Source organism: Scardinius erythrophthalmus (assembly GCF_964197995.2).
Source record: "Scardinius erythrophthalmus genome assembly, chromosome: 2".
NCBI classification, from domain to species: Eukaryota; Metazoa; Chordata; class Actinopteri; order Cypriniformes; family Leuciscidae; genus Scardinius; species Scardinius erythrophthalmus.
Window position 1 is genome coordinate 57,773,125 of NC_138222.1, and position 11,426 is coordinate 57,784,550.

The following is an 11,426-nucleotide window of genomic DNA, read 5'->3' on the forward strand; positions in this document are numbered from 1 at the left end:
AACTCAGGTGAGTAAAGTATTTTATTGAACAGAGTTCACTGTAAAGCATTGTAAAGGCTCATTTGATTATGATTGTTGTAGCGATGTTCTGGAATCTATTTTCAAAAGTATCGTGTTGGCTTTAGATCCTTTCCATCTAAACTGGTTATATATCTTAAACCTATAGTGAATGTTTTATGAGCAGTAGAATAATCTCGCTGTTAATTTTAATTTATGAGAAAGAACTAGCTATTCATCCGCACAGTGACGCCGAGCCGAAGCGCATCCTAAACAATGTTCTTCCGCAAAATGCATACAGTTTTTAACCGCTAGAGGCAGAGGGCCATAGGTTATTCTAGTGTACATTTAAATTCACAATAAATATTTAATATACAAAATTAAAATGTATCGCCCAACGTGGGGCTCGAACCCACGACCCTGAGATTAAGAGTCTCATGCTCTACCGACTGAGCTAGCCGGGCTAGTTATCCGAGGTCTCCACGGCTTCTGTCAACGCCGAAGAAGAGGTCTCTAACGGCTCAGAACTGCGTCACTGTAGTTTATCGCGTTCAAACATTAAACATTCAGAGAAAAATAGATCGGGTGAGTTCCTAATGTTACACAAATCCGTGCTGCAAAGTATTAATATTACATTTGTGACTCAATCGCACGACGTCTGCTTCTTGGCAATTCTTCAGAATCTGGATTCGTCTAATTTCTTGTCATCTCGATTCATCTTAAATGTCGAGTTGTTTGTTGCTGCAGTTCATGTGAGGCCATTTACGATTCCACAGCTATTTAACAAGTTACTTTTCTTATCTACGTTAAAAGCAAAAGCATTTTTAATTTAGTCACATAGTAGCCGACTAACTTTACTGTATGGCTAAAGTAGCGATGGGTCGATGGAATGAAGAATTAACGTGATTATACGCAGATTTAGTTTTACAGCAAGTTATCCAGCTTGCATAATGATGTCTAGATTTTTTAAGTCTTAAACCTGGACATTCGGGAGTTTCAGGTTTTTTTTTTCTCCATTCTTTACAGTCTATAGATGGTTTTGACCCACCCACCCTTCTCTGAAAAGGGAGTAAAGTATGAAACTTAGAATAATCTCAACAAACTTTCAGTGGGTCCCCAAGATAACTTCAAAGTGTTTAAAATAAGACAAAACAAGCATTATATTAAGCTAAAGCAACTTAAAATCAAGATATCTCATAATATTTGGTATTTTTTTTAATATAACAAATATAGATCCTTCTAGTTATGCCAAGCTCTAAAATATTTTATTGACTAGAAATTGTCCACAACAAATATTGTTGTGAAGTGGATAGTGGGAGGGCCTTGCCCTTGGCGTCAAAAAGGTTGAGATCCAAAATTAGAGCAACAAATCTTTTGCAGTGCATTTATTTTAAGTTTAATGTGTTTTAACCCGTTTCCAAGAAACGTCAGGTCCATTTCATTGGGTTTTGAACAAAATCAAATGCAATGCAAATAGAGATAAGTTTGCATAATTTTGCATGTACTGATGAAACAAATATACTTTAAAAACAGGTGTTGGATGCTGAAAGTAGAAGAGGAAAAATGTTCATTGTGTTTGCTTTCAGAAAATGTCCCAATCAAAGTCACGCAAGGCAACGAGTGTCCCGACTGCAGCGGTTTGCATCCTCAGAGAATCGACCTTCTGAAGCTCTTCCCCGTCAGGAGAAATGGTGAGGTATGCGTTCAAAAATTGCTGCCTTAAATTCTAAGTACAATCAACTTGTTTCATTTCAGCTTATATTACATTAAACTTATTTTGAAGAGTTAAAGCAATGGAAAAGGTTTACAGTGCACTGTACAAAATATGTTATCACAACATTTTGTCTTTTGTCAAATAAACTTAGATAATGAATGTGGTTTAGATCAAATAATATTTTGAGTTTCTGTTATTTAAACCAATCTTATTCATTGTATTAACTAAAATTATAGAGTAACTTTAATTATTTCATTTTGATTAAAGAAAAGTATTATCAAAAAGCTTAATCCAAAATGTCATGTGTGTTACCCCAAACTAGGAACTTGCCCATCGTCTATGATGTAATAATCTGCACTGCCATCTAGTGGCCATCATTATATACAGCCATCATAAATGGTAGAACATGAAAATATGCTAAATAAATTGAATGATTAACACTTTACAATAAGGTTTCTTTAGTTAACATGAACTAACAATAAACTGCACTTCTACAGCATTTATTAATCTTAGTTAATGTTCATTTTAACATTTACTAATACATTATTAAAATCAAAAGTTGTATTAGTTTACATTAGTTAATGCACTGTGAACTAACATGATCAAACAATGAACATCTGTATTTTTTATTAACTAATGTTAATACTAGATAATAAATACTGTAACAAATGTATTGATCATAGTTACTTCATGTTAGTCACGACATTAACTAATGTTAATAAATGAAACCTTATTGTAAGTTATTACATTACCATTTAATTTCTTAATAATAATCATAATTGGGCTACAGTCACTTCTGTTGTACTAACACTTTCCATTGTCACTTGTCCTTTAACATGCTTAACATGAACTGCTTCGGCTTTGAGTGTGGAGACAACACCGTCTCTGTGGCGCAATCGGTTAGCGCGTTCGGCTGTTAACCGAAAGGTTGGTGGTTCGAGCCCACCCAGGGACGAAATGACTTTTGATTCATAAGGACTGAGAGGAATTCAATAGCATAACCGAAACAGGTATAGTTGTGATTGAATCTTTGCTTTTGTTAAAGAAATTATTGATGCCCTCCTTTTTTTCCCCCTGAGAAAGTCTGTTCGAGGAGGAGGAGGAGGAGGGGGAGGGGGAGGGGGAGGGGGGGAGGGGGAGGGGGCTTGGATGTGAGACAGGAGACGAGGGGTAACAGGAAAAAAGAGAGAAAAAAGGGAAAAGGAGAGGAAAGGAGAAGGTATTTTTTTATGACTTTGTCCTCCAAGTCTACGTTTATCATAAATTATCGTAAAAATATTTTTCCTATACATTTATATGGTTGTAAAGTTGATCACAAGGTTCCCGGTTCGAATTCCACTGTTGCCTGAATTTAAGGTTGTTATTTTATGGTTTATGGTTGAATTATGTTTTATCACTAAAAATCACAACTGATGTCCACATTACTCAGCGATTGGCTCCCTTCCAATCTCACAATGGAGAGCGACCTCAGCGATTGGATGAGGAGATAGTGGCGGAAACAGCCAATCCTGATCCAGGTACCGTGAAAGCCACAGAGATGCAGGTAACCTCTACCGGGAGTGTCATTGTTTACTCTTTTTATTTGCTTTCGTTTTGTACAGACGCTCAAGCAGCAACAAACAACTGGTATGTGGAGCGAGATTAATCTAAATAATAATTCACGCAAAAGACATGTGTCGTAGCTAAATTTGAAACCTAATTCACATGCACAAAAAACAATTCAGGTGTTTAGTGGTTCAATAAACTTTAAAATAATGTATTTGAACCCTCATCCTTCCCTCAGGTCATTTTGAAAATGATTGCAAAATATTTTTATGAATTTTAGGAGTTTTGTGTTTGAAATTTAAAAAAGTAACAAATCCTTCTCTTACAGTTCATATTGACCCCCATAGGAATGAAGGTAATGCGAGGAATGCTTCAGTACACATAGAAAAATAGAAAAATGCTCAAAATTCAAACTAAAAATGCCAAACCTTAACCAAAAAATTATTTTATAATGTGTCTACATGTGTATCTGAATGCATCTTGAAGAGAAACTGGCGTTAGGACCCAGGGGGGAAACAGCTCATTTGCTGCAAATAGTGATATAGTGGTCATCCAGTGGCAAGAGTCATGAAATATCATGTTATATTATGTTTTTCCCACAAGAGGTCGGCAAAGACACTCAATGTAAGATATTTTGAGCTGAATTAAAAGGTTTAGGCATGAAATTGTAAGTTTTTTTTTTTTTTTTTTTTTTAGTTGAAAGAATGTGAGGAATGTGCTTACATTACTAAATTACTATTTATTTATTATTCATTGATTAAATATAGTATTTTAAAGGATTCAAAACGGTTTGTAGACAGTTGTACATCTGTGGACTGTTTTGCATTTGTGAAACGTATTTTATGAATATATTATTTTATTTTGCACACGTGAATTGCTTTTTGTGCTTTTTTTGTGCACATGAAATTAAGTTTCAAGCATGTGAGCTTGCCTGCGCATTGTGCATCTTATTTTTCACAGTGAATTATTATTGAGACCAATGTGCCTCTATAGGGGTCGATTGGTGTGTTTTTTCTAAATGTTTAATGCACTAAGAAGTTAAAACTATGCGCCCAACGTGGGGCTCGAACCCACGACCCTGAGATTAAGAGTCTCATGCTCTACCGACTGAGCTAGCCGGGCTTGCATTCTGTCTGAGTTAACTCAAAATGCCAAAATAAAGTTAATGATATCCACATTTATCTCATTTTTTTTTTTAGATATGTTTCCTCCATATCTAAAATGGATCTATGATGGTGGATGAAAATGGATCTATCTATGATGGATGATCAACAATACAAGGAAGAGTCTCGTGCTCTACCGGCTGAGCTAGTCGGGTAACCGTAACGCTTTTAAAGACCTCCTCCTGAGCTCCTCAACTAGACAGCATTTTTAACCACAAACTGCAAAATAATTCAGAAGCTCTTATAGGCAGAAGAAAAGGAACCAGGTTCTCCCTCGACAATACACTAGTGAGATGTAATGAACTTGACAAACACATTCAAAGTGAAAGTAAAACCTGAGATGATGTCATAAAAGTTAGGTGTATTCCATACAGGACAAGCCAGCATTGTTTTGAAGATGTCAATGTTTCTAATTCAAATGCAATTAAGTTTTGCAGAATCTTAGGGTATTTCTAAGGGGTGGGCTGAAAGAAAGTTGCTGTGACAGCTAGCCTATATAAATAGTTTCAGCCAGGATATTGCTACAAGTGTGGAAGCTTTTGAAGAATGGACATCTACAACTATATCACGATTCTGGTAAGACATTGTCATCTCAAACTAGATTATTTGCATTGGATTTAACTATGGTAAAATGTGTAGAACAGAGCTGAGAGCATTATCAGAATAGCTACACATATTAATACTTACAAAAGGAAGTGGTAACCTTGGTTTATACGGTTTATTTGGTGGTAACATTTAAAAAGACTGGTTTTAATTACAGTTTTAAAAAGTGTGTAATATGACAAAAGTCATATATATATATATATATATATATATATATATATATATATATATATATAATATAAAGTATATGACAGTGTTTCTCAAGTGGGTAGCGGAGTTTTCAGTTAAAGAAACGACAACAAACGTAATTCTGTTTTTCTGATGAAGGACTTTTATTTGAGAGACTTGCGTGAAAGCTTTTGTCAGACCCAGTTTAAAGGGATAGTTCACCCAAAAACTAAAATTCGGTCATCATTTAGTCATTCTCAAGTTGTTCCAAACCTGGAAAGAGGAAGATATTTTGAAGAATGTTTGTAACCTAACAGTTGTGGGGCACCATTGACATCCATAGTTTTTTTTTTTTTTTTTTATACTATGGAAGTCAGTGGGACTCATTGTAGCTGCCTGGTTTAAGAAAGGTTGGACTCTTTTACTGATATGATTCCCACACACTTTATTTGAATGTCCGCCATCACAGATACGATCACCGTTGGACACTATGACTCGTTGAGAATCAACGTAAAAGCTTGTACAAAAGAAAACAAAATACCAAAATGAATAAACCTTGAAATAAACATACATCAAAACCAAATAAGTAAAGATTAATTACTTGAATATACCTAAACATTATACAAAGCAACAACCAACAATTAATCTTGATACAATGAAAATAAATCAAACTAAAACATAAAGATAACAGGAAGTCTACAACCGTACTAGGAGCTAAATCCTTTTAAACTCCTTTCAAACCGTAAACCCTCGATACCATGAAGTCTGGGTCTCACATTTATTTTATCAGTGCCCATTTTCTAAGTCTTTCTGGTCAGATGTTACCTTGTTAGTTTTTTGCTGTTGTAGCAAATTGGTGCAAATGTCAGAATCTATCATTTTTTTATCTGATTTTCATTCTAATGATGTTAATCTTAATAATACAGTATTATTACTTTGTCTTCTGGGCAAGTTTCATCTTCACAAAGCCAGAGCCATTCATTGTAATCCTGATTTTAGAATATTCTCCTCTGATATAAAGTCCCTTTTTTCTTCCTTTAAGAAAATGTCAAAACCTTTAAACTCAAAGGTTCCTAAAACAAATAATATCCTTGAGTCTGTTGTAAAGAATCTTTAATGTGTTATTTTGACAAACTGTAACATTGTATTGTTTTGTGTAGCCTATCTCATTCTCTTTTGATGTCCGTATACCCCCCTTGTTTTATTTATTTTTATTTTTATTCTCTTCTTACTGTTAATGTATGTATCTTTCAATAAAAAAAAAAAAAAATAAAACTTTTGAAGGCAAAAAAAAAAAAAGTCTGGGTCTCGTTCGACTGTATAAGAGGTTCCATACTGAAATGTTTGGACCATATGCGTATTATTTCCGCTCACACGAGTGAACGTTAAAATAAAAGACCTCCGTTACCAAAATACAAATAAAACCCAATATCAGAAAATCAAATACCATTCAAAAATAAACAAAAAGGACTATATTATTTACATATTTTCAAAACAGACAATATAACAAAGTCATTAACACTCATCAACTGTTTGGTTACTTGCAATTCTTCAAAATATCTTCGTGTTCAGCAGAACAAAGACATTTATACAATACAGGATTGAAACAACTTGAGAGTGAGTAAATGATGACAGCATTTTTGGGTGAACTAACCTTTTAAGTAAAGAGTAGTGATGGCGATTTCAAAACACTGCTTCATAAAGCTTCGAGACATTTATGAAGCTTCTGTTCCGAGGCAATGGTTCCGAGCGCGTATCAAACTGCCAGAGTCACGTGATTTCAGAAAACGAGATTTCAATAGTTCGTCGCTGGGGGCGAAGATCTCTGTCCACCCATGAATCAATGAACAAGTGTCTGTGGGTTTTACCCATAGGTTTTACCTGATCTCTGATCAGTTTTATACAGTTGTAGACGTTTTAATTGGACATTAGTATAATTAAAATGAATAATGGTAGTTAGCTGAGCCATACATAGAACAAACAAAACAAACCCTGAAAATTGTTTGAACCCTTTGAAACCCGAAGCCTCGACACAATACGGAACATTTGCTTCACTGTATCTGTGTCCTACGAAGCCTCGATCTGCCCACCACTAGTAAAGAGTGCGTCTGTGTCATTATTCTTAAGTTATTTTCGTCGTCAGCCGTTGTGGTTATTAGGTATGTGCGGCGGCGCGCGCTGTATGTCCCTTCATTGTCAACAAAGCGCAAAAGCGTGTAACGTCGTAGTTATGTTGTCAATTAGTAGCCTAAGTCATGGAATTATCAAAAAAGTACCAATGATTTGTATGCAGGCATGTTTATGATATTCATCAGCAGAGCAGTTGTTTCATTAACAGTTCATGTTGTGTATTCAACATGGTAACTTTTGTTTCCATTATAACCCCAAAATGTCGCTTTATTTTCACTTTGTGTTATATATTGTGGTGGCTAATATACCAAATGACCATTTTTATTGTACTGTTATTTAATAGCCAATGTAAAATATGACAACAAATGTCACTTTAACTTTTTTACAGTATAATGTGTAGAATTTGTGAGAATTTAGTGAATAATACTACAATTCTGTGGAAATCTGAAATCATGTTCTCACATTCTCACATTTCTGTGCAAGCCTATTGCTTACTGAAAAATCTGAAGACTGTAGACTTTCATTCTAACATTACATTACTTTAAAATAACCTTTGATTTGTATTATGCTTTGTAGTGGGAGGCGATCAGCCCTGCAGTCTTCTGGTGGGGAAGCAGCAGTTCAACACCTGATCAGACGAAGCCATCGGAGAGTGCAGACAAACGTACGCCGCACATCTAGTCCATACACTTATAGCTCATTATGTTCAGTTAGTTGTGTTTGTGCAGAACAGTCAAATCAGTCAAAGGTTTGGACACACTGGTCTGAATTTGTTTCTTAAAACCATTTTGATCTAAATGCTTTTGCTTAGTTTTTAATAGAATTCATATGCGTTGTGCATATACTTTAATAATAAAAAAGATAATTATACCCATAATTCACATTCTTCCACTGGTGTTATTTTATAGTTTAAAGACTTAGATTTAATCAAATTGATTAGATTAGTTGTGTTTTAGCAGTATGTGTATGTAACCACGGATTCATAAAATTTCAGCAGTTTAACTGCAGTATTAAAGTTGACATGAATTCATAATTAATGGTCTTATTGTGCACAATTAATCAGTCTTATGTTATTCCAAATAAAATAGGGTTGAATCAAAAAGTTTCTCTTTTCAGATGACGTCCCAGTCACAGAACCTGCTCAAGCATTGGTGTCGGTGGTCCAGGAGGGGTACAGTCCCGCACAATCCCCCGCAAACTCACACTCAGGTCTGTCTGCACTCTGGGATGAAGTTCTCAATAGATCAAATACAGACTGAGTTTCACTTAGAAATATGTCCCATATTACACATTACCAATGCCATGTTTCTTTGACTTCAGGCCTTCAAACCTGTTTGAACTAACCTCTGTTTTATGATGCACAATATCCTTCTGGGATCTTGATGTATGTGTTCTCAAGGTCATTATACCAAATCATTGTTTTACTCTGTGGTTTCAGTTCATCAGATCCTCCTCACTGACCCTAATGAGATTGCCAAAGTGGAGAAGATCTACCTCAATGTAAGATGTGCTGGGAAGATCACGGAAGTGGGCATATTCCCACAGGAAAAAATCTCTGTTTTACTAAAGGAGATCTGTGACATGGCAGGGAAGAAACCAGAGAGAATGACTCTGGTTTATGAAGGTAAACACAGCAAAAAACTAAAAACTTTAGTTTGACGAGTGAGCCTGCAAATCAATAATTGCTAGCATTATTTATTTTCAGGAGAACATCTGGATGTGAACGAGAGAGTGTGCCATTATAGTCGACTACGAGGAGGAACCATAGTGAACTTGATTCATGTCTAAATCATGCCTGGAATATCCATCCAGATACACAAGTACACTACATGAAATGTTAAATGAGCAATATCGTACTCTTAGCCGTGCGATATCGCTGCATATCAGCATGGCTATGATTCGGCCATAGTAAAGGCACTCGTTACTAAAGATTTTAAGAACTCTATAAAAACTCCATAGTAACCATCTGTGACAACTACCAACCTCCTAGTAACACCATAGCAACCACCAAAAATACCTTGGCAACCGCCCTGAACACCCTAGCAACCGCCCTGAACACCCTAGCAACCGCCCAGAACACAATAGTAACTGCCCAGCAACACCCTAGCAACCGAGTGGCGAGTTTTGCCACTGCAAGCACCACTCACATTTTCTTCAGGAAATGTACATTTTGTTATTATTATTTAGTGTTATGCGCTTTAAAGCAGTGTCATTGTAATGGTTTATTGTAAAAAGTATTGTTTTGTTGTGTATATTGTATATTTTCTATATTGTAAAATAAATGTGTTCAGCCTTACCTCAGCAATTTTATTTAAATGACACATTTTTATTTGATTTTGCCACGAGACATATGTTGAAAAACAGTATTGCGAGGCCCCGCCCAGTCGGTCCAACAGCAGTTTCCGGAGCGGGTGAAAGATCACTGCGTGTTACTGTCTTTTCAGTGTGCAAATTAATTTAATTACCTCTTTGTTTCATCTGACTCCAAAAATTAAAAAAGGTCAATAGATGTTTGTTAATCCTTAAATTTAGGTTAATGTTTGATTAATCAATTGAACTCTTGAAATTACACCCATCTGGATTCCTATAACACTTCGAGTCTCGCACCGGCCGGTTATACGATCTCATAATCACAAACTCGTCAGTCTCGGTCATTAGACAGAGGCGATTGACTAATATCCTAGAGGGCCGTATAGGCTACTCCACTTTGCTCATTCTAGAATATATTAGTCCCCATAGATCTGAACACACTGAATTGAGGTAAGATTATATTTAACCAGAGGTCTCAACCATTACCATAGAAGCAAAGCTGACTAACTTAACTACTTCTAATGGTAACTTTGTATAATCATGCCGTGGTTTCCCACATAAACTTTAGACTTTAAACTTAATCACAAAAATATAGATTGGTCAAACTTTTCTGTAGCTAGCTCAAACAGTAGAGCGTTGGCGCTTGCAACGCCAAGGTTATGGGTTCGATTCCCAGGAAAAGCAAGAACTGATAAGAAGGTAAAAATGTGTACCTTGAAATGCTTTGGATAAAAGCTTCTGCGAAATGCATACATGTATGTAAATGTAACAACACTTTGTTCTAAACAGAAAACCCATTAATTAGCTTCTACATTTCTATGTATACTTTGTGTTGATGTGTTAGTCGGATCTCTGATATTTCAGTCGGTGTGCATGCAAATGAAGTATCCAGGTATAGGAATATATGGGGGCAAAAACACAAGTGTTGCTTTTATAATTTTGTTCAGTGTATATATATATATATATATATATATATATATATATATATATATATATATATATATATATATATATATATATAATGCTACCTAATTCACTAACCGACTGAATGCCTTTTATTTGTGTTTTTCAGGGGATTTTATGGACATAACAAAGATGGTCCTTACCTGCGTTAACACAAACTTAAACACAATCTTGCTTGCATGTGAGCAGGTCTCTCTTTCCGTTTAAAAGTAACTGGAATACTTAAATAAATACACATCTACATAATGATTTCACTTTATGAAACTGTAAAAACGTGCAAACTCTTTTTAGAGTTTCGATGATGTGGTGGTCACTATAAACTCATTTTATGGAAAAGATATCGTCACCTTCCTAAAATAATTGCCTACGTCATTTTTTGACAAATTATTATTATATATATTTTTTTTGCATACCGTAAGTCATCTCCTCATTGCTCGCGTCGCCACCTCTGGTAAAATCACCCACATCCTAAATTGAACCGTTCATGCAATTCTACCCCTGTAGTATAATGGCCTATGTCAAAAGAAAATGAGACTTAGGCAATTTTACAAGCTTTTCAAGATGGCAGCTGCATCAAAAAGAATGAAAATCTACTCAACCTCAATTATTGGTTCAGTTTTTTGTGTTTTCTGAGAAATCAAATTGGGTAAACTATTCCTTTAAGACAGAGGTTCTCAACTCCAGTCCTCGGGACCCGCTGCTCTGCACATTTTATATGTCTTCCTTATTTAACACACCTGAACCAGATCATCAGCTCGTCAGGAGAGACTCCATGAACTGAACTGAGTGTGTCAGATAAGAGAGAGACATATAAAATGTGCAGAGCAACGGGT

General features: G+C 35.4%; 1 protein-coding gene across 8 annotated transcripts; it reads left to right on the top strand.

Annotated features, from left to right (window-relative positions):
• Positions 1-479: 479 nt before the first annotated feature.
• On the top strand, positions 480-9,620 carry LOC308687361 (uncharacterized protein). Of its 8 annotated transcripts, XM_081359874.1 has the most exons (9): positions 480-582; positions 1,584-2,721; positions 3,141-3,228; positions 3,313-3,337; positions 4,456-4,995; positions 7,897-7,984; positions 8,437-8,529; positions 8,759-8,944; positions 9,026-9,620. In XM_081359874.1, the coding sequence occupies exons 5-9, from the start codon at positions 4,966-4,968 to the stop codon at positions 9,106-9,108; spliced, it is 480 nt and encodes a 159-aa protein (XP_081216000.1). In that variant the 5' UTR covers positions 480-582; positions 1,584-2,721; positions 3,141-3,228; positions 3,313-3,337; positions 4,456-4,965; the 3' UTR covers positions 9,109-9,620. The 8 variants fall into 8 exon arrangements, 6 of the variants coding, with proteins under 6 accessions (XP_081216000.1, XP_081215998.1, XP_081216001.1 ...); XR_014029732.1 differs by lacking the exon at positions 3,313-3,337 and having other exon boundaries at positions 3,141-3,254; positions 4,456-4,572; positions 9,026-9,615; XM_081359872.1 differs by lacking the exon at positions 3,313-3,337 and having other exon boundaries at positions 3,141-3,254.
• The last annotated feature ends 1,806 nt before the right edge of the window (positions 9,621-11,426 follow it).